This window comes from Mobula hypostoma, chromosome 4 (genome assembly GCF_963921235.1).
Source record: "Mobula hypostoma chromosome 4, sMobHyp1.1, whole genome shotgun sequence".
NCBI classification, from domain to species: domain Eukaryota; kingdom Metazoa; phylum Chordata; class Chondrichthyes; order Myliobatiformes; family Myliobatidae; genus Mobula; species Mobula hypostoma.
Window position 1 is genome coordinate 87190347 of NC_086100.1, and position 23966 is coordinate 87214312.

The 23966-nt window shown below is 43.3% G+C and overlaps 1 protein-coding gene across 3 annotated transcripts in view; it reads left to right on the top strand.

Annotated features, from left to right (window-relative positions):
* The window catches only part of sned1 (sushi, nidogen and EGF-like domains 1), a 154330-nt gene that overhangs the window by 69963 nt on the left and 60401 nt on the right, over nucleotides 1–23966 (top strand). For all 3 annotated transcript variants that reach the window (XM_063046137.1, XM_063046138.1, XM_063046139.1), the window contains exons 3-10: nucleotides 570–710; nucleotides 2431–2593; nucleotides 7598–7723; nucleotides 8361–8474; nucleotides 11214–11327; nucleotides 12712–12825; nucleotides 16184–16297; nucleotides 17845–17976. In XM_063046137.1, coding sequence (XP_062902207.1) covers nucleotides 570–710; nucleotides 2431–2593; nucleotides 7598–7723; nucleotides 8361–8474; nucleotides 11214–11327; nucleotides 12712–12825; nucleotides 16184–16297; nucleotides 17845–17976 — 1018 coding nt within the window. The remainder of the gene's footprint in view (nucleotides 1–569; nucleotides 711–2430; nucleotides 2594–7597; nucleotides 7724–8360; nucleotides 8475–11213; nucleotides 11328–12711; nucleotides 12826–16183; nucleotides 16298–17844; nucleotides 17977–23966) is intronic.

The window sequence follows — 23966 nt, forward strand, 5'->3', positions numbered from 1 at the left end:
GATTTTTCAGCCCATTTTTCCAGCTGGTCCAGATCCTAACACAGCTTTGTTAGCATTCCTAGTTGGTTTCCTCAGGCAAGGAAACCACTTATCGTTACTCCATCTGCAACGCAAGGTCTACAGCAACAAGGTTGTTTCTTTAATTGTTTTCTAACATGGACAAAAAGCCATTCACTTCAAGGGCAAGTGTGTTTCAGTAGTCCAAAGCCAGCACTTCCCTTATGCTGTGGAAAGAATAATTGATGTTTTCAAGACTAAATTGTTGGATTTTTGCCAGGCACGTTATGGAGATAAAACCATATTATAATGCAGTAGCTTAGCACAAGTAAGAGTAGACTTCTGTTTTCTGGTTTCTGCATTTGATACAGATGTGGTACTGGGCTATATCACAACTAGTAGAATATTTGCCTCCTTCAGTTTCACTGTTTTAATGAAGGCTATTAAAGGATGTAGTTAAAGGGGATATTGGGTTTTGGGAGGTGGCTGATGTGAAGAGAGCATTAAGTGCTGGGACACACTGGTGCGGATGTTGATGGTTTAAATGGTGATTGGGCTCTGCTGTTTTCCAGGTCAACACCTTCCAAATCGTCCTGGTTACAGATGGAGAAGCCTCCTTCACTATCTTCAACTATGAAAATATCACCTGGACGACGGGAATGCATGCCAGCAGTGGAGGGGATTTTGCTGGACTCGGAGGCATTGCTGCCCAGGTAGAGCCAAGTGGATTGCTCAAATGTACTACTAATGATTTGTTAATACTTCCTGGTGAGCGTGAGGAGATAGCCATAGCCTTCAACTGGTGACAAACAAGAGAAAGTGCACAGATGCTGGCAAACCAAGTAACACACACAAGATGCTGGAGAAACTCAGCAGGCCAGGCAGCATCTATGGAAAGGAGTACAGTCGATGCTTCGGGCCAGGAGTCTTCAGCAGGCCTTTTGTGAGCTGCCTTTATTTCTTCAAATCAGTGACAACAGCCACTTTATTTAAATCTATGAGATTGCATGTTTTTATCCTAGGGTGTTGAGTGGGTAAATTCACTGAGATATCGAGAAGGTGCTGCCCTCACCCACTTCTCTTCCATTTCCTGTACATCCACACTCACCACATCTTGTTGCTGTCGTAATAATGAGAGAGTCCCTCTTATCCTTATCTCCACATCACCCTCCACATCCAACTCGCTATTCTGTCCAATTTCTGCCATTTCCAAAGTCATCCTACCACTAAACATATCGTTACCTCCACCTCCCTCTACTTTCTGCAGGAATTCTCCCTCTGTGATTCCCTTGTCCATTCGTCCCTCCGCACTAACCTCCCTGCTAGCACTTATCCCTGCAAGCAGCTGCCCGTACACCTCCTCCCTCACCTCCATTCAGGGCCCCAAACACTCCTTCCAGATGAGGCAACACTTCACTTGAGAATCTGCTGGGGTCGTCTATGGTGTCTGGTGCTCCCCATGCAGCCTCCTCTACACTGGTGACACCTGTCATAAACTGGGGAACTGCTTCATCCTGCAGCTCAGCACCATCCGCCACAAGTGGGATTTCCCAGCGGCCAAACGTTTTAATTCCGATTCCCATTCCCATTCTGATGTGTCGATCCATGGGCTCCTCTGGTGCCAAACTGAGGTCATCTGCAGGGTGGAGGAGCAACACATTATACTCCGTCTGGGTACCCTCCTACTTGATAGCATGAATATCGATTTCTCCTTCCAGTGAACAATTCTCCACCCCCCGGCCCCGTCCCCATTCCGCACTCTGACCATTCACTTCTTCTCACCTGCCTAATACTTCCCCCTGAGTCCCCTCCTCCTTCCCTTTTTCCTATTGTCCACTCTCCTCTCCTATCTGATTCTTGCTTCTCCAGACCTTTCCCACCCTCCTGGCTTCACCTATCATCTTCCAGCTAGCCTCTATTCCCTCCCCCCACCTTTTTATTCCTGCATCTAGCCGCTTCCTTCTCATTCCTGAAGAAGTGTCTCGGCCCAAAACATCAACTATTTACTTTTTTCCATAGCCTAGCCTAGCTGCCGAGTCTGCTGAGTTCCTCCGGCATTTTCTGTGTGTTGCTTTGGATTTCCAGCATCTGCTGACTTTCTTGTGTTTATGATTTGCTAGCCTTAATTGCTTGCTTATGTTGTATTACTGATTCTGGGCAAGGTTGGGAGGCTCAGCCAATAACCTCAACATGCCTTAACCTAGGGAAGGAAGGGCATCTTGCTCTATTTACTCCCAAATGTCAGTGAAGGCTGAATTTGAATAAATTTGAGTTTGACCATGGTGCCCTGAGCAGTCAGGTAGTTCATCTATCCTGCCTCGAGTGCCACTATACCTTTGGCTGAATACCAACAGTGTGTTCATTCCTTCAAAGACCCATTTATTTACCCATTGTGGGCCCCTTCCACTGAATACACATATCCCTTGCTCTCAGGCAGGTTTCAATGCTGGAGATGGAAAACGTTACTTCAATATTCCTGGTTCACGCACAGACGACATTGTGGATGTCGAAACGACAACCAATGTGGGTCTTCCTGGCCGTTGGGTATTCCGGATCCACGATGCCTACGTTGAGGTTGGTGGCTGCAACGACTCAGGTAAGGTCACAGCGAGCAGCTTCATAATCACCTGCTGCGGAAGTAATAACAGGGCAATAATCTCCACAATATTCTCTGAGTTGGGATTTTGTGGGTGCCAGTCCAAACCTATCACACAAGGCAGCAGTGTTAGTTGTGGTATTCTTCAGAAAAGTTCTAAATCAGTGCCTCTGTTCCCTCTCAAAAGATATGAAAGATTCTCTTTTAGTATTAACAGTATAATGATCTGTGTGATACTGTTCTATCACCAGTATATTGGGCTGGTGTGGTACTGTTCTAATGGTATCAAGTGGACCAATAATGTTCAATTGATATTGCTGGTTGTGTATAATTTAAGTGGTCTCGGTGGCTGCTTCAGCTAGATGATGTGGACTATGTTGAAAGACTCCAGTCGTATGGGGGCCAAGAGCTGTACTTGTGATGTGAAATGGTCTGGAGTTGTTCTACCAAAGCGTGGTGGTCAGCTAAGTTGAGTGGTCTTCTACAGTTTACTGGTTGTCTGTGGTCTCATTGTATTGTGGTGATATGGAGTTCTCAGGTGATTCTCTAGTGTGGTTTGGTCAGGTGATGTCCCAAAGATCTGGGTGGAATGGTACAATCCAACAGATGGGTGCGGACTGCTATTCTTCTGCTCCTGTGACCTTGTATGGGATGGTCCGATATGTCTTGTAATTTGATTTGATGTGGCCTAGTGCGGTTTTTGTTGTGTGCAGTGAGTGGTCTGTTCTTACTGTGTGAGGTATTATTTGAATGATGTGGAGATCTGGCACTGTTAAGGTGTTGTGTGATGGTGTGAAGGTGTTCCAGTGATATATTGAAGTCTAGGACTGTCAATACGTCATTGGGATGTAGTCATCTGGTACTGTCCTAGTGGGATCTGGCACTTTTCATGTGATGTGGCGGGGTGACTTGGTTCTGGTGATGCAATATGTATGGTCTGCTGTTTCGGTGATGTGGGCTGGTTATTTTTATTGTTATTTATGAGGGGTGGTCTGCTACCATTCCAGTAATGTATGCTGTCTGGCAAGCTTCCAGTTTGATGGGGTGCACTGATACTCTTCTCATGGCATGGGGTGGCTTGTATTTTCTTGTGATGCGTGGTCATGTGGTCTTGTTTGGCTAACTTGGGATGCTTGTTACTATTCCAGTGATGTGGGTGGGGAGATACCAGTCCACTAATTTATTCTGACAGAATTCTTGTGAAGTGTGGCCACTTAGCTCTTCTCCAGAGATGGGAGGTGGCTGGAACTGTTGCAGTGATATGACTGATCTGGCGCTGTAACAATAATCGTGGGTGAACACAACATGTCAGTGTTATAGTACTTGTGATGTGGCACAACTTCAGTGACGTAACCTGGCCTGGCTTGATTTTATATGTGTAGCTTTATGATACTTTTCTAATCATGTGGACAGGTCAGATATTGTTCTAGTGACATGTAGTATTCTAGCAATTTTCTGTTTTCATGAGGTAGAATCGTAGACTGGGTTGGTATGGTTGACATAAGTGATCTAAAAAATTCTAATGTTGTGCTGACCTTTAAAACAGACACAATGTTTTTGAGTAGTTTGGCACTCTGCTTGTGATGTTGGGTGGTTTGATTCTGTGATTAGTGAATGACTGATTCCTTGGGTGAACTTGTCTTGTTCAAACTGTGGAACAATCTGATCTTATTTTAAAGTTGTGAGCTGGTCTGCTACCATTTTTGGTATTATGGTTTGGTGTAGGACGATTCTGGTCAGTTGAGATGCTTTGAAATTGTTCTGCTGATTTATACTATTGTTGCACTCTTTTCATAATGTGAGGGGACCTGTTATTGCTTTCATGAGATGAGCTGGTCCAATGATATTTTTGTGTTGTAGAGTGGTTTGATACTGTTCTGATGACATGTGTGGTCAAATTCCATAGTGTTAGTATGAAGTCATCTAATTTTCCTCCCGTTTCATGGGCTGGTGTGGTGCTACATTGATGTGGTCCATCCTGGTACCGTTCCAGTAAAGTGTTTGGGATTTGTTCTGGAACTGTTCTGGTTTGGAGAGGTCAAGTTTTCCATCTTCTTCAAGTGAAGAGAGGTGGTGTATGATATTGTTCACATTATATTGGATGGGTTCGCTCAGTTTTCACATAGTAAGATGGTTTGGTACAGTTCTAGTAATGTGCCTGGTTTGCATTATTCTGGAAGAAGTTTATTCTTGCTCTCGGAATGTCGTCTGCTCTGTTAGTGTTCAGTAGATTGGTGGTCTACTACAGTCAGTTAATGCGGGTTGGTGCAGACTGTAGTGATGGGGGAAATGCCTGATACCTTCAAGTGACGTGGGGTGGTCTGGTACTATTTCAGCAGCACTGAGCCATTTTTTTCTACTATTGTAGTGATGAGAATGTTCAAAGTTCTAAATACATTTACCCTCAAAGCATGTATACCATATACAACCTTGAGATTTGTCTCCTTACAGGGGGCTGCAAAGCGAAGAAACCCAGCAGCATTGTCCTGGTGATAAGGAGTATAGATTTGTTCTGTTCAAATGATGCAAGGTGCTCTGAGGGCTGTTCAAGTGCTGTCCTCTTGTTGTGTGCTGTGCCATCCAGTTCCGGTAATATTAGGTGCTCTAAAACTATTGACGTGGGGTGCACTCTATTATTCCAGTAATAGATGGTCTAGTACACTTCTCATGATATGGAGGATTAGGGTTCTAGTGATTAAGTGTATTCCTGTACCACAGGCATGGTCTTTTGCTGTTCACATGTTGTGTGATGATCTGATATTGTTCCTCTGACTTGGGATTGTCTGCGCCTGTTCTTATGATGCCGCTGGTCCGGTACAGTATCCTGGAGTGCTTAATCTGGTCTTGTCCTAGTGATGTGGGCTGGACCAATTCTCCTTCAGTGATGTGTTCTGGCCCAGTTTTCTCCTAGTGATGTAAGATGGATTATTTCTCTACTGGTGATGTTTAGTGCTTTGATACTGTGCTCAACTATCAGGTATCCCAGTACTGTTCTATTTTTGTGATATCTTTTTGTTCTGTTTCAATGACTAGCAAGGTGCTGGTGATGAGGAGAGGTCTGATATTGGTTTAGTAATGCATCAGTCTGGTGATGGGGTATGGTGGATACTTAACAATAGGTGTGGGCTGCTGAAGTTTCTTTCCAGGAAGATATGTCGGTCTATTTCTGTTTCAATAATGTGGGTTGATCTGTTACTGTTTTAAAGATATGCAGTTTCTCTATACAAGTGTTGTGGGTTAGTCTGGTAGTGTTCCAGTACTGTGGGGGTGTCTTTTTGCTATTAATTACACTGAGAAGTAATTGGGAATAGCTAATTAAAGTACCAACATGTCATCAGAATGTGCAAGGAAACAGGAGGAAAACCATACAGTCAGGGAAAAGATTTGTAAATGCCACACAGACAGCAGCAGAGGTCAGGATTGAGCCTGGGTCATTGGGGCTGTGAGACGCTGCTGTGTAAACTTCAGGTGGTTTGGCACTTCACTGTACTTCTATCACTAGTACATGTGGTAAAGTTTTGGAATGTGGCATTTGTCATAAATAATATTTTTGTTACGTCTTAATTGTGCAACTGGAACATATGAGAGGTAAACTATTGCTTGTCAATATGTTTGAGTTGCAGTGTTCTGCCTCTTGTCAGTCCTCCATTCAAGAGCCTCAGTGTCTGTATTAGTGGATAGCTGGAGCTTATTTAGGTCCTTGAACAAATCGGGAACACAGATCCCACATCCAAATCTTGTTCAGAGGTGAAGGACTGGGAAGAAGAGACAAGATGAGAAATGAAGGAAGAGTGTGGGATGGGGAGCTGACAAGGAAATGAAGGGGAGAGGAGGACAGATGAAAGGCGTGATAGGGAGGACAGAGGTAGGATGAATGTGGGATGGGTGGATGAGGAAGTGAGGATTTGAATAGCTGATGAATGGATATGATGGGCTGCTGAGGGAATGAGATTAACGTATTTTGGTGGAAAGCAGGTTATGAAACTACACTGGGCAGGAAACTGTGTAGTTAACAGATGGTGCAATATTATTCTAGGCTTGTGAAGTAACTGCATGCTGAACAGGCAGTACAGTGGATAATACTTGGATTGACGTATCTCCACAGCAGGTATCAAATCCCAGACAGCCATGCTGGTGAGCTTTATTTAATAGGAAACATGAATCCTCTTGGGGAAAGCAGACCTCTCTTGAATTTGAAGAGAACTGGGCCAGAGATTATAACATTGTTGAGGATTTCTATGGGAAAGTTATGATTGTTCTGGAGAGGGTGCAGAGCAGCATCACCAGGTTGTTGCCTGGAATGGAGTGTCTGGTTTACAAAGAAAGACTGGACAGGCTGCGTTTGTTTTCCTTGGAGCAGAGGGGGCTGATGGACATGTACCAGATTATGAGGAGCATAGATAGTGCGGGTAGTAGGAAAGTTTACCTCCCAGTGGAAGTGTTTATAACCAGAGGGCATAGGTTTAAAGTAAGGAGGGAGACAATCTACCTGATACCCTGAAAAAATACTAATTCTACCTAATTTTCCCTTAACTTGTACTAATGGTGTTATGTTTATTTTTGTTTATTTTATGAAGGTAAGTTATTTATAATTTTATGGTAATATGATTTATATTGGTTGTGTATGTAATGTACCATAGACTACTGCTGCAAAGAAGCCAAACTTCATGACATTTATTCCCTGGGTATGTCTGCCCATGACAATAACTTGGAACATGAACTCCATACATGGAAAAATGTTTTCACTCAGAATGTTTCAAATCTGGAACTGCCTGAGGTAGTTTTGGAGGCAGGTACTCTCAAATAATTTAAGAAGAATTAAGACAAGTATCTGAGTTGCCAAGACATAGAAAGATATGAACCAAGTGCCTGTAACAGGGAGTTTATAGATGGGTATGTGATGGTCAACACAGTGAACAGTAACTCAATTATTCTATAACAAAGGCAACAAAATGTTTTGAGTCGGTTTGTGCTTAAAAATGTTTGCAACTTGACTCTCCACAGCCTCAGTGTGTTTGAATCTGCGGCCATGTCTGAACGATGGAAAGTGCATCGATGACTGCATCACTGGAAATCCTTCTTATACCTGTTCCTGTCGAGCGGGGTTCACGGGCCGGAGGTGTCAGATAGGTAACGTGTACTGTTTGAGCAGTGGGTCTCCCATTCCCTCAGCATATTTTGGGGTAGGACAGCTGGAGGGGATAGAAGACCACCCTCAAAGGGTAGGAGGTGAAGCAGAGCAAGAGAAGGGGAGTCCCTTGGGAAGAGGGCATGCAAGGGAGGAAATCGGCGACAAGTGGTAGGGTTGTGAATAGGTACCAAGGGAAAGAGTCACCTACTGATGGTGCTGGGATGGATGAGGTCTGGTAATGGGATTATTGATGTTGGGTCAGGAAAGAGGAAGTGAGCTAGTGAGGTGGGGAAAGGAATGGTTTGAAAGGGTCGAGATGGGGGGAGATGCACAGGGTGGGATGGGTAAGGGAGAGGGCAGATAGGGGAATGAAGAGGGTGGTCTGAGAAGCCATGGGCTGGGATGGGAATGTGAGGGATGAGATGGGGAGATAGGAAGTGGGACAAGATTGAGGTGGAAGAGTGGATTGAGTTATTGAGGGAATCGGATCAACTTGTTCTTGGTGGGAAGCTGTGACATTTGTGCCACACTCCTCTCAATCACGGTAGTCATCCACTGAATGAACTGTAAAGCTCCTGTTGATGAGCAGACTGCACGCCAGTCACTGGCTGCTTCACCTTCCCTCCTGTTCTGCAGACATTGACGAGTGCGCTTCATACCCGTGTCGCAATGGCGGGACGTGCTTGGATGGTCAGAATGCCTTTGCTTGCCAGTGCAGTGCTGGATACACAGGAGTGCTCTGTGAAACAGGTTTGGGCTGGTTTTACCTTCACTTTTTTTGCTTTTTGCTGTTCTGTTCATCCTCATTAAAATCCTGAGCATTCCATTGCAAATTAGTGGGTAAGTCGCACTGAAAGAGACCATCATCCTGTTGAATATTAGTTGGTCCACGTTGAATGGATATTGCTACACACTAGATAACATCCCATTTTAAAAGGAATGTGTTTCCATTCGAATCTTGGAACATAGACTAGTTTTCCAAAACTGAGGTGAAAGATACCAGGGCCAGACCACTTATAAAAGTTTAAAGGTTCAAAGTACACTTAATATCAAAGTACTTATACAAATATAACCTTGAGATGCGTCTCCTAACAGGCAGCCATGAAACAAAGAAACCCAAAAATAAACATAAAAAGGAAGACCCAATGTGCAGAGGAAAAAATACTATGCAAACAATAAATGTAAGCAAATAGCATTCTAAACTGAAGTTCACGGTTCTGGCCATAGGCCCTTAGTTCAGTGCAGAGTGGAGCAGTGAGCTAAACCGGCCTGTCCCTCACCTCGGGCCCTGACACCCTGACCTTTTCAGTCTGGCCTGGTGCCAAAATTGTCATCCAAATATCAGGTGCAGTTGCTTTGATATGCTCTGGGGCCTAGACCCTGCCGCCTCGATTTTTCCTGTAACTGACCCTCCCACTCAGCCCGGAGCTTAAATCATCGTTCAGACATCAGGTTCAGTTGCTTTGATATGCTCTGGGGCTGGACCCTGCCCCCTCGATTCGGCCTGTATATGGCCTTTCAGATTTAGCCCGACAGTACACTGGTATTGAGAGCAGCCTCCTTCCAGTCATTCTGCACATGCCAGAGGTGGATACAGTCACCATTCAAAAAACACACAGTAATTGAGCTCAATGCAATGGCAAGCAAAGAACCTGTAGAACGGAAGCAGCGGGGAGGCTGCAGAATAAGTAAACATCACAGCAAGACCTTGGGGAGGAAAATGGACCATTGACAACTCTCTCAGTCTTTCCAACCAGCCCCTTGTCAGCAGATTGTTTCTCCAAAATCCAGACCTTAATGACCCACTGTTTTCTTCAGGTCAAGCTCTTGTTCTTCCACAGACTTAATAACATCTGAGTGACCCCACTGGCTGACTTCAGTTCAGACTATATTGACCTCAATATTGCGTATTACCCTGAGCTTGTGCCATTAATTTCACCCTACCTCTACCTTCTCTCAGCCCCTTTATTCATTTCTCCTTTAAGTTCTGTCTTAAAATGCATCTCTGTTCTTTCATCCTTATTCACCCCTCTACCACTTCAGTAACAAACTGGATGGTCTGCTGATTGACCAGCCCAGCTGGCTGACCCGGAATCCCATTGTCTCTTGGAGGTGTCCCCCAGCTGTGGTGGGTAGTTGTCTCAGAGACAAAGTCAGATGACTGACCCCAACCTCATTGTTGCCTTGATCGCTGGTGAGGCCCCTAACTCCATTATCAACAGTTTACAAACTCTGATTGAAAATAGCACATTTGAAAAATCTTTGACATTCAAAAACATGCAAAAACTATTAAAAATTCTATTGAGTTTTTTTTAATGAAGCATTAAAAAAAACTAGAACACAATAATTAAATATTTAAGGCAACTCAATCGTGTGAAATAACATGGAGTTAATTGTCCTGATTTTTCTATCTGCAACTATTTGTTCCCCAGTGAGCTGAAATCAGTGGTCAGATTCCTAATCACTGGGAGCTCAACACTGGCAATTAGCTGGTGTCCCAAGATAAGCCAGGTAAAAGGTATGACTTCAAAATTTAATGTAAATTTATTATCAAAGCACATCTATGTCACCGTATACAACTCTGAGAATCATTTTCTTGCAAGGATACTGAATAAATCCATAATAGAATAATAACCATAATAAAATCAATGGAAGGCCACACCAACTTGGGCACTCAGCTAGCGTGTAAAAGACAACAAACTGTGCAAATACAAAAAGAAATACAATCCACATACTCTACATACTATCACTGCCTTATTCAGCAGAGAATCTGCCCTTGGCTTTGAGAAAGGCTATAGGAGGTGTTTCAAAATTAAAATGCCAAGTTGCTAACATGCTAACATTATTTTATAATATATAAACTGGTAAGCAAAACTGGATCTAGGAGACATAGTCTCAAGATTCAGGGGAATAAATTTAGGAGATGAGGAGAAACACTTTTTTCCAGAGAGTAGTGAATCTGTGGAATTTTCTGCCCAGCAAATCGGTAGAGGCTACCTCATTAAATATACTTAAAACACGGACAGATTTTGGCATTGCAGGGATTCTGGGAAAAGGCTGAGTCCACGATATCATTGAATGACTCAGCAGGCTCGACAGGGCTGATGGCCTACTCCTGATCCTATTTCTTGTGATCTTATGTCTTTATATTGCCAATCGCACTGTTTTTCATTTGTCTTCCAAACAGGGAAATAGTGATAAAGTTTGCTGCATCGTCGTGTTCTATTTCCAGTTGCTCTCTTCCACTTTACAGTATGTCCATGTTTGATGTTTTATGAATGGGCTGCTAGTTGATAAATGAGAGAGAGATGCAGCTTTCAATCTTTTCCTCACTACCATAGCAGTGATGGACCAGACAAATAACTACAGTCATCACATACAGTATAAAGCAATATTTTATTTTGAAGATGCAGTAGAAAACGTATGAGTGAGTTGTGTTCAAAGAACTGTCTTATAACTCGGTTTTCAACTGTGTCCTCTCTTATCAAGATATCAATGACTGTTCATCAAATCTCTGTCAGAATGGAGGTACTTGCATTGATGGAATTAGTGCATATAGCTGCCAGTGCACGTTTGGCTTTTCTGGGAAGCACTGTGAGATTGGTAAGTATTGTAACCGTAATATTATTGTAAATCTAACACTAGATTCTATATTTCTTGTTACTTTTCCCCTGTACTACCTCAATGTACTGACATTGTGAGGTGATACCATGCAAAACAGAGTTTTTCAGTGAAACAATAATAACACAATTTTCTGGTTTGCTGATGACATACAGCAAGGGAGTTGCAGAGTAACAGAGAATGGTGTCACAGTATCTTCTTCTTCATGTGCCTTGTGCATTACACGCTTGGGCGATCATGGTTTTCCACATTGAATGATCCCATGCAACGTCAATGATATCTTGCACACTTAGATCTGTTAGTTCTTTCACAGTGTCCATATATTTTCTTCTTTGCCTTCCTCTTCCGCGTTTCCCAGGCATACGGCCTTGTAATGTTGGGCATTCTATTTCTCCCTTTCTGATGACATGGCCCAGGAATTTAAGTTTCCTCTCATTTAATGTTCTCATTAAAGATCTTTTCGTATGGGCACATTGGAGTACTGTCTCATTAGTTACCCTATCACTATATGATATTTTCAGCACTCTTCTAAGAAACCACATTTCTGTTGCTTCTAAGTTTCTTTGGAGTTCTGGTGTTATAGTCCATGTTTCGGAAGCATACAGCAAGATTGACCAGATGCAACATTTTAGTAGCCTAAGCCTTGTTGTTATAGAAATGTGTATGTTGGTAAAAATGGGTTTCATTTTTTGGGAGCTGGTTTTGGCAATGACAATTCTTCTTTTAATTTTTACTTTACTTCTAGCATCTTGAGATATAAAGCTACCAGGGTAGTTAAAGATGGTCTTTTGTTCAATCTCTTGGTTACAATTGGCAGTTGGGAGTATCCTGCTGTTTTGATATTACCATACATTTGGTTTTTTTACAGTTGATTGTTGGACCAAAATCTGCACTTGTTTGTACTACTTTGTCTAGGAGGATTTGTAGGTCTTCTGCGGCACTTGCTATTAGGGTGGTATCGTCTGCATATCTTATATTGTTGATGTTAACACCTCCAATTTTTATCTCATCGAGGTCTTCTATTTCTCTGAGAATCATTTCACTATAGAGATTAAATATATAGACAGGCAACGCATCCCTCTCTAACTCCTCAATTTTAGTCCAACTGCTTATATTATCATCAATTTTTACCGCCGCCGTTTGGTTCCAATATAAATTTTGAAACAGTTGTTGGTCCCTTCCGTCAATGTTTAGTTTAGCGAGAATTTGAAATAATTTTTTATGTTGCACTTTGTTCAATGCTTTAGTGAAATCAATAAAACATAAAAAGACATCATTTTGATATTCAATTGCCCTTTCTGAAAGCATTCATCATCAGAAAGCTACTGTTGTTTCTAACTCTGTGACCTCCGACTTCCAATTACAGCTGACTCCCCGTGCAAAAGTAAAGAGTGCCAAAATGGCGGTGTGTGTGAGGTGAACAATGGAACGGCAGTGTGCATCTGTCAGAAGGGCTACACTGGAGAGAGTTGTGAAAATGGTGAGCTCGCCTTCCTTCCCAGTGTTCGGCACGGACTAGAAGGGCCGAGATGGCCTGTTTCCGTGCTGTAATTATTATGTGGTTATATGTTATAAACTAGCTAGGATTTAAGCAATCCTCCCTTTCAGACCAACATTTTATTAGCTAATTTTTTTTTTGTTCCCTTCAAAATTTAGAGTTGAAGAAGTAGCATGAGACCTTGGTTTGACATCTCATCTGTGTAAGCAGTACCTTTGCACAGGGAAGTGTCGTGGGACAGACAGCAGTGGGTGGGGACAGAAGAGCAGATCAAGGAGTCTCAAAGTGAATGGTTCTTGTGAAATGCAGGAAGGGTGGAGATGAGTAGATGTGACTGGTGGTGGAATCATTTTGGGAGTTACAGAAATTGTAAGTGATTATATGGGAAGGCAGTGCCAGGGAGAGGGGTGAAAACAAATGTGCATGAAATAGAGGAAATGCCTTTGAGCACTCTATTGGCTAAGAAATCTCAGGAAAAAGGAGGACATTTCAGGGGCACCCGAGTGGAAGTCTTCAGCAATGGAATATGAACTAGAAAACCTGGGAGTAAGGAATGTCATCCTTATAGAGGGCAGGGTGAGAAGATAGAGTCATTGAGACATAGAGTTACAGAGTGCAGAAACATCATCCATGGTTCAACACCCCATGCCAATGAAGGTGTTCTTCCTAAAATACTCCCATTTGCCTGCATTTGGCACATAATTCTCTAAAACTTTCCTATCTGTGTACCCCTCAAAGTCTTTCAAGTGTCATATGGAATATATAGTGAGAGTAGCTGTCGGAGTCTGTGGGCTTGTCAGTGATGTTAGTGGCTATTCCGTCCTCCTGAGATGGTGACTGGCACATCTAGAAAGAGGAAGGAACTGTCAACAATACTTACGAACGGAGTGGAAATTTGCAGCAAAAGACAGCCACCTGAATGACAGGCAATCTGCTCTGCGAATTTATAATATAGGCTATGAAGATAAGTGTTTATCACTTCTATTTCTCACTGAATCATTATTTATATATATATATATATTTCTCTTTCTCTGAACCTCTTTCTCCTGCCCTCTTCTCCCCACCTAAACCCCTACCCCCCATACCTGCATCCCCCCCTCACTTCCTCTCCTCCTCCTCCCCTTCTCAGCATGGCTTCATGAAGAGCAAGTCCTGTTTAACAAACTTATTGGAATTCTTTGAGGATATAATATGTACATTAGATAAAGGGGAACAGTTGAGTGTTGTATTGCTGAATTACCAGAAGGCATTCGATGAGGCGCCACATAAAAGACTAATCCTTTGGATAAGGATGCATGGAGATAGGGGTAACATATTAGCATGAATAGAGATTAGTTAACCAACAGAAAGCAGGGAGTTGGAATGATGCGGCTTTTTTCAGTCTGGCAGTCAGTAATGAGTAGTATATCACAGGAACAGGTGCTGTGACCACAACTGTTCACAATTTGCGTACATTATTGATTTGCAAGACAGGACAGAGTGTAGCGTATCTAAGTTTGCTGATGACACTAAATCGAATGGAAAAGCAAATTGTGTTAAGGATGTGGAGAGTCTGCAGAGAAATATAGATAGGTTTAGTGTGTGGGCATGTGTCTGGCAGATGGAGTACTACATTGGTGTAGTGCCCTGGTCCTCATCTTTACTGTTGTGCTGTAGGTATTTCATTTAGCTGCTCTGTAAGAGCTGTTTGTTCTGCTATCAGCCTGTTTGGGTTATTGTTGAAGATAAGCGATGATGTAGAATGTGTGCCATCTAATTAGCGGGAGGTTTTTCTTGGTGAGGGACAATAAAGTTGGGTTTGGGCTTTTGTTCAAGAGGAGATGAAGAGAGAAAACGCTGGGGAGAACCGGTCCATGATCCAGTGGGAGACCTGTTTGTTCGAGAAGGATTGGGAGCGACGTTCAGAAAGTGATGTGTGCTTTCACGTTGACCAAGGGCCCAGCGCCTGAGTGACAGAGAAGTTCAAGATGAACTCCAATTTGTGCACATTGAACTGTTTAATTAGAATAGGCTCATTTCTTTTTGTTATTCTTTAGTTATCCCTTTAGTTATTTTGTTATCCCTTTGGTGAAGATTAATAAATATAATTCCTTTAATCATATGCAGTGTACTCTGTTATTTTGTGGCATTAATTTGTAAGAAGATAGTGAATTACACAGCATCCACACAAACAGGGGGTTCTGGGGTGGGCTCACACCACAAGCTCACACATTTGGCGGGGCTGAAGATTGTCTTCCCTAGACTTATGCAGCCAGGGAAACAAGTGTTTCATTGGTAAATATGAGGTTATCCACTTCGGAAGGAAAAATAAAAATTCAAGTTATTACTTAAATGGTGAAAGATTGCAACATGCTATTGTACAGGGGTCAGGAGTGCTTTTGCATGAATCAGAGAAGGTTGTCTTGCAGATGCAACAGGCTATCAAGAAGGCAGGTGGAAGGTTGGCCTTCATTGTTGGAGGGATTGAATTTAAAAATAAGGAGGTTATTGTGCAATTGTAAAGGGTATTTGTGAGCCTGCACCTGAAGCACTATATGTATTGCTGGTTTCCTTACCTGAGGCAAGATATACTGGCTGTAGAGCTGGTGCAGAGGAGCTTCAACTGGTTGATTCCAGAGATGTGGAGCTTGGCCTGTGAGGAGAGATTGATTTGCCCATGACTATACACTTTAAAATTCAGAAGAATGAGAAGTGGTCATATCAAAACATATAAAACTATGAAAGAGGTAGATAAGATAGAGGACAGAAAGTTGTTTAACCTATTAATTGAGACTAGAACATGGGTCCATGGCCTCAAGATTCGGGGGAATAGATTTAGGATGGAGATGAGGAGAAACTATTTTTCTCAGTGAGTAGTGAATCTGTGGAATTTTTTGCCCGGAGATGCAGTAGAAGCTACCTCATTAAATGTATCTGAGACACAGTTAGGTAGATTTTTGCATAGCAGGGAAATTGAGGGCTATGGTGAAAAGGCTGGTTGATGGAGCTGAGTCCACAGCCAGATCGACCATTATCTTCTGGAATGGAGCAGCAGGCTCAACGGCCCAGCTGGCCGACTCCTGTTCTTATGATGGAGAAGTGTGGCTCTCTGGAAATGTGTTGGGAATCTACATTAACTATCCTCCTCTTTCTCCACAGTAACACAAACAGTGAGTTGTATTGAACTTACAATAGAGTAATAAAACTTTGTCAGTTGTCTTGATGGATATTTTGAAATTGGCTTTTCCTCCAGCATGTTCTCATATGGCCAGTGTTTGGAATAATTACGTATTGTAAAGATCAGGGTTAATTGGTTGATAAGGTTTGTATCCTTACAATGTGTTTTTTTTCTCTCGTCTAGAAACTGACGAATGTGGCTCTAACCCATGCCTGAATGGGGGAGAGTGTATTGACTTGGTTGATAATTACACCTGCCTGTGCCCCCCGCCATTCTCAGGAAGACACTGCGAGACAGGTAAGAGGTGGGCTGACGTCATCAGTCTGTGCAGAGACGTCTCCCTTGGTCTCCCTGATGTGCAGAGTTTGCCAGTGAAGAGGTGAGGGTGTTAGCCTATGAGGAGAGATTGAGTTGCCTGGGGCTATACTCACTAGAATTCTGAAGAATAAGAGAGCGTCATACTTGTGGCCATATTTATGACTGAAAAGATGGACAAGAGTGAGTTAGATGATCCAGCCTTTTAAGCGCACAGCGATAAGCATTTGCTCTTTCTGATTAGGCAGTCCACTGAGGTAATGGCTCAATTAGATGTGAAAATCCTGTGCGTTAAGTGGAAGGCAAGGTGTACAGCTTCCCGCAGCCCTTTCTGAGGGGAATCAGCTTTAATATCACCAGCATATGTCGTGAAATGTGTTATCTTTGTGGCAGCAATATAATGCAATACATAATAGAGAAAAAACTGAATTACATTAAGTAAGTGTGTGTGTATATATATATGTAATATTAGTTAAATAAAAAAATAGAAATAAAAAAGGTGGTGAGGTAGTGTTAAGGGGTTCAATGTCCACTCAGAAATCGGATGCCGGAGGGAAAGAAGCTATTCCTGAATCACTGAGTGCGTGTCTTCAGACTTCCGTACCTCCTTCCTGGTGGTAGCAATGAGAAGAGGGCATGACCTGGGCGATGGGGATCCTTAATGATGGATGCCACCTTTTTGAGGCACCACTCCTTGAAGATGTCCTGATACTGCAGAGTATTACGGATACTACAAAGGCTAGTGCTCATGATGGAGCTGACTAATTCAACCTGTATCCATTACTGAATTCCTTTATCACACTGCATCTCTTTCTGTCTTCTGCTAATGCAAAGGAAACCACCCCACATGTGGAGCATTACCATGGCAGGTGGTGCTGCTGCCTCAGCTCCAGCTGAATTCTGGGGTTCGTGAAAGTGGTGCTTTTAACAATGATCTGAAACTTCAACTGTCTCTCTGTCTCCACAAATGCTGCCTGCCCTACCCAGTTACTCCACCATTGTTTTCTTTCTTGCTTCAGATTCCAGCATTCGCTTGACCTCAGGAAAACTTTCAATGGAATTGGATGCAATCACCACATTTATAGGTCATTAAGACAGACACACAAGTCAGCAAGGCACCGAAGGATGTGGGCCCAATGCAGGAAAATGGGGTAGTGTAGACAGGCAGAAAGGGCAGCATGGATGTGCTGGGCTATCCACCTATTCTGTGCTACACAACTCTATGGCTCCATGAGTGTAAGTAAAAATAAGTCCGCACAGGATCGAGAAGTCCAAGGTCCTCACTGGACAATGAGAGCTGGGTCCTGTGCAAAAGCCTCTCCAACACTTTATATGCATTGCTTAAGTAGGAAACAGTGCAAGAGAGTACATTGAACTGACAATAACAAAGAAAGATCTGCAAAGATTGTTTACTGTATATATTATGAATATAAGTATATGTATTTTAAAATCCACTTGACACAGACAGGTGGAATAATACTGATGGATTAATTGGAGGATCCTGAAACATGACTTTGCTTTCTCCAAAGGTGAGCCTGAGCCCCCCGCTTTAAACACCTGTCAGCCAAACCCGTGTCTGAATGGGGGGAGCTGCAATGAGACTGAAGACGGCTACTTGTGCAACTGTCCTGAGGGATTTACAGGCCATGACTGTGAGAATGGTACGTGGGCCTTTTGTTGTAGTCATATGTGGTGTGATCAGCCTCCATTGGGATTAATGGGGCTGTGGCTTCAGTCGCTAATGTGGTGTGGATCGTGACATGTCAGCAGTTTAGACCAGGATCGTATTGTTATCCTTGTTGTTACCAGTGTGTTTCAGGCTTCACCTCAATCCACATTTTTGTTGAATGTTCCCATTCCCAGTTTGTATTCCAGTTTAATTTCCATTGCTGCAGCACTTCACCATTCCCAAGTTCTTCCCAGATCCCTTGCTGCTGGCCCCTCTGCTCCCACCAAATATCTGTTGTTGCCAATGAGTATTTTTCCTTTTTTCTTCTTTTTGCCTTCGTTTTTCCAGGTAGTCAATGTCTATTCCATTCAGTCCCCTGTGTAGATCTCCCTGTCACTTCTCCAACACATCCGTCTGTTCCTGGTTTTAGTGGCCTCTTGGTTGCATTCCTATTTCAGTTCCTCTTGTATGCTCGTTATTTTTGTCTGATCCTGCTCTGAATCTCTACACCCTCTTTTGAATCAATGCCTTAGTTCTGCACTGAGCCCTTGTTTTTGCAGTGTTTTGTTTTCTCTCTTCGCACTGTCTTGTATAATTTATATTCTGTCTGTTGTCTGTACCCACACACCTGTATTGCTGCTGTAAGTTTTCCAGTGTACTTGTACTTCATGGGACTTGTGCACATGACAACAAACTCACCTTGACTATTTAAAGTCCATATTCCAACCTCTCTGTCTCTACTGTACAGTCCACCCACTCCTCCCCAACCTTTACCCAGCTCTTTCATTCTTCATTTGCTGTTGATGCTGTACTTAATCATCCCCACTTACACTCACAATGCGTTGGAGGAACTCAGCAGGTCAGTCAGCATCAGTTGAAAAGATTAGTCGATGTTTCGGGCCGAAACCCTTCGTCAGGACTGAAGGAAGAACTTTGGGGAGGGTTTGAAGAATGCTGGAATTTTAAAAAAACAGTAATTTTAAAGACAAAGGGGTGGGGGAGGGGAAGCTGGGAGGTGATTGGCAGGAGAACAATGGGCAGTAGTAGAAGGAGGCGGAACTATGAGGGAGGTGATGTGAAATAGGGATAGAGGAAGGGAGGGGGAGGGAATTAGTGGAAGTTGGAGAATTCTATGTTCATACCAAGGGGCTGGAGACTACCTAAATGGTATATGAAGTGTTGCTCCTCCAACCTGAGTTTAGCCTCATCATGGCAGTAGAGGAAGCCATGTATGGACATATCTGAATGCGAATGGGAAGCAGAGTTGAAGTGGGTGTCTACCAGGAGATCCTGTCTGTTGTGGCGGATGGAGTGGAGGTGCTCGATGAAGCGGTCCCCCGACCTGCGTCGGGTTTCACCGATGTAGAAGAGGCCGCACGGGGAGCACCGAATGCAATAGATGACCCCAACAGACTCACAAGTGAAGTGTTGCCTCACCTGGAAGGACTGTTTGGGGCCCTGAATGGTGGCAAGAGAGGAGGTGTAGTGCCCGGTGTAGCACTTACGCTTACAGGGATAAGTGCCAGGTGGGAGATCCATGGGGATGGACATGCGGATAAGTGAGTCGCGGAGGGACCGATCCCTGCCGAAAGCGGGGAGGGGTGGAGAGGGAAAGATGTGCTTAGTGGTGGGGTCCTGTTGAAGGTGGCGGAAGTTGCGGAGGATAATGTGCTGGATCCGAAGGCTGGTGGGGTGGTAGGTGAGGACGAGGGGAACTCTGTCCCTGTTGTGGTGTCGGAAGGATGGGGTGAGGGCCGAAGTGCGGGAAATGGAGGAGATGCGGGTGAGGGCATCATTGATAACAGCAGAAGGGAAACCACGATCCTTAAAGAAAGAGGACATTTGAGATGTCCTGGAGCGGAAAGCCTCATCCTGGGAGCAGATGCGGCAGAGACGGAGGAACTGGGAATAGGGAATGGCATTTTTGCATGTGGCGGGGTGGGAAGAGGTATAGTCGAGGTGGTTATGAGAGTCAGTGGGCTTCTACAGTGATCAATGATGCCCTCACCAGTATCTCCTCCATTTCCCGCACTTCGGCCCTCACCCCATCTTCCCGCCACCACAACAGGGACAGAGTTCCCTTTGTCCTCACCTACCACCCCACCAGCCTCCGGATCCGGCACATTATCCTCCGCAACTTCCGCCACCTTCAACAGGACCCCACCACTAAGCACATCTTTCCCTCTCCACCTTCCACAGGGATCGGTCCCTCCGCGACTCACTTATCCGCACGTCCATCCCCACGGATCTCCCATCCGGCACTTATCCCTGTAAACGTAAGTGCTACACCAGTCCCTACACCTCCTCTCTTGCCACCATTCAGGGCCCCAAACAGTCCTTCCAGGTGAGGCAACACTTCACTTGAGAATCTGTTGGGGTCATCTATTGCATCCGGTGCTCCCTCCACTCCGTCCGCTACAACAGACAGGATCTCCTGGTAGACACCCACTTCAACTCTGCTTCCCATTCGCATTCAGATATGTCCATACATGGCCTCCTCTACTGCCATGATGAGACTAAACTCAGGTTGGAGGAGCAACACCTCATATACCATTTAGGTAGTCTCCAGCCCCTTGGTATGAACATAGAATTCTCCAACTTCCGCTAATTCCCTCCCCCTCCCTTCCTCTATCCCTATTTCACATCACCTCCCTCATAGTTCCGCCTCCTTCTACTACTTCGCATTGTTCTCCCGCCAATCACCTCCCAGCTTCCCCTCCCCCACCCCTTTGTCTTTCAAATTACTGTTTTTTTAAAATTCCAGCATTCTTCAAACCCTCCCCAAAGTTCTTCCTTGTCCTGATGAAGGGTTTCGGCCCGAAACGTCGACTAATCTTTTCAGCTGATGCTGACTGACCTGCTGAGTTCCTCCAACGCATTGTGAGTCTTCCTTTGACAACAGCATCTGCAGATTATTTTGTGCTCACTTACTCTGACGTGTCTTTATTCCTTTCTCATGACATGCTAATCCAACTTCCCCTTAAACTGAGCTGTTCATTCAGAGCTCAGTTTGCTATCCAAAGGCACAAAAGACTGTGAGTGTTTGAATCCGGAGCAGCTAACAATGTGTTGGAGGAACTCAGAGGATTGAACAGCAACTGTGAGGAAGAAAGGAATTCTAATGCCAGGTTTCAACCCCAAAACATTGACAATTCCTTCTCCACACCCCAGATGCTGATCAACCCACTGAGTTCTTCCAGCAGATTGTTTGGTGTTCCGATCAAGGAAGAAGAGAAGTTTAGATACAGAAGATCTCTGTTAATCCATGATCTGACCATTCACAAATCCCAATGGTTCAGCATTTCCCCTCACAGGATGATGTTTGCAATTTCCAGCCACCGATGTTTTGATCTCTTTGGTCCCCTACCACACATCCTGTCCTTGTTTCCATACTTCCTGACAAACCTGCAGAGCCAGGGCCCCACCTTCCCCTTCCACTTGCTGGATCCCTGGTTCTTGTCCTTCCTTTGCGATTTACCTGATTATCTTGGCGACCCTCCAATGAAACCTATCAGGTTCACTGAAATGTTAATGCATCACATCTTTTAAAGTGGTGTGAGAAAGTTTGAACCCTGTTGAATTTTCTCTATTTCTGCATAAATATGATGTAAAATGTGATCAGATCATCACGTAAGTCCTAAAACTAGATAAAGGGAACCCAATTAAATAAATAACGCAAAAAACATTATACTTGTTCATTTATTTATTGAGGAAAATGATCCAATATTACATGTATTTGTTGGGAAAAGTGTGTGACCCTCTACAAAAGCTACTTGGAGTCAGATGTTCCAATCAATGAGATAAAATTGGAGGTGTGGGTGCCCTCTTTAAAAAAAAACACACACACAGTCAGGTTACTGACAGAGCCTGCTCTTCTCAAGAAAGATCTGTTTATGTGCACCATTTCTTGATCAAAACAACTTTCAGAGGACATTAGAAGAAGAATTGTAGAGATGCATGAGGCTGGAAAAGGCTACAAAAGAATTTCTAAAGATCTGAGTGTTCATCAGTCCACAGTATCTGAAACAGTCTATGAATGGAGGAAACTCAGTACTGTTGCTACTCTCGCTAGGAGTGGGCATCCTGCAAAGATCACGCCAAGAGCATGATGTGCAATGCTGAAGGAGGTGAAAAAGAACCCAAGGGTTACCAAAAAAGCCCTGCAGAAATCCCTAGAACTTGCTAAAGTCTCTGTTCCTGCATCCACTATATGAAAAACACTGAACAAGAATGGTGTTCATGGAAGGGACACCATGGAGGAAATCACTGCCCTCCAAAAAATCATTGCTGCACGTCTCAAGTTTGCAAAAGGCCACCTGGATCACAGCACATTTGGGACAATGTTCTGTAGACAGATGAACCAAACAGCTTTTTCGCTGGAATGTGCGTTGCTATGTTTAGAGGAAAAAGGACACTGCACACCAACACCAAAACCTCATCCCAACTGTGAATCATGGTGGAAGGAGCATTGTGGTTTGGGGCTGCTTTACTGCCTCAGGGCCTGGAAAGTTAGCAATCATTGAGGGAATAATGAATTCAAAATTATATCAAGACATTTTACAGGAGAATACCAGGATAGCGGTCTGTCACTTGAAGCTTAAGAAAAGTTGGATAATGCAACAACACAGTGATCTGAAAGACAAGAGGTAATCATCAACAGACTGTTTTAAAAAGAAGAAAATTTGTGTTTTGAAGTGGCCAAGTCAAAGTCCTGACCGTTATCCTATAGAAATGTTGTGGAAGGACCTGAAGCAAGCAGCTCATGCAAGGAAGCCCACCAACATCCCAGAGTTGAAGCAGTTTTATAAGGAGGAATGGTCGAAAATTCCTCCAAGCTGATCAACGGTTACTAGAAATGTTTAGTTGAAGTTATTACTGTATGGGGGTGGGGGCAGGGTGTCACAGCAGTTACTGAAAGTGAAGATTCACATACTTAATATTGGATCATTTTTCTCAATAAATAAATGAACGTGTTTAATATTTTTGTGTTATTTATTTAACTGGGTTCTCTTTATCTAGTTTTAGGACTTATGTGACGATCTAATCACATTTTAGGTCATATCTATGCAGAAATACTGAAAATTCTACAGGGTTTACAAACTTCCTAGCACCACTGTAAAAGAAAAAAATTAAAAATGTACTGCAGTATCAGAAAACTAACATCCTGGAAAATCTCCTAGTCTCGCACCACCAAACTCCCAAGTGTGCCAGATAATTGGATTTTCACTGAATTCCTCAATTTTTCATTTCTATTCTGCAGAAATGTTTTGACATTTGTAATACTGGTAACCCACTTTACTGCTTTTAGTGTACCACTGCTATTATTGGAAATCTGAAATAAAAGCATAAAATTCTGGTGACACTCAGGAAGTCGATAGCATTTGTTTAAGAGACATTTAGGGAGTCTGAGCAGGTTCATGAACAGGTAGGGAATAAAGGCACATAGACCATGTGCAGGCAGATAGGCAATTTAAATTGGTGTCGATCCCCAGCAGTACAGTGCAAGACATTAAAGAATCATATAAGTTACAATAAACTATGAATAAATAAACAAATAAATAAATAAATAAATAAATAAATAAATAGTGCAGAAGTAGAATAGTGAGATAGTGTTCATGGATTATTTGGAAATCAGATGGCAGAGGGGAGGAGGCTGTTCTTAAAACATTGAGTATGGGTCTTCAGACCTCTGTATCTCCTTCCTGATGGTTTATGAGAAGAGGTCGTGGATGGAGAGGATCCTTAATGACGGATGTCACCCTCTTGAGGCAACAGCTTTGGAAAATGTCCTCGATAGTGAGAAGGCTTGTGCTCTTGATGGATCTGGCTGAATCTACAACTGTTTCGATCCTGTGCATGGGAGCCTTCATACCAAGTGATGCTGCAACCAGTAAAAATGCTCTCCATAGTACACCTGTAGAAATTTACTACCATCTTTGGTGACATATTCAAAGATTCAAAGTACATTTATTATCAAAGTAT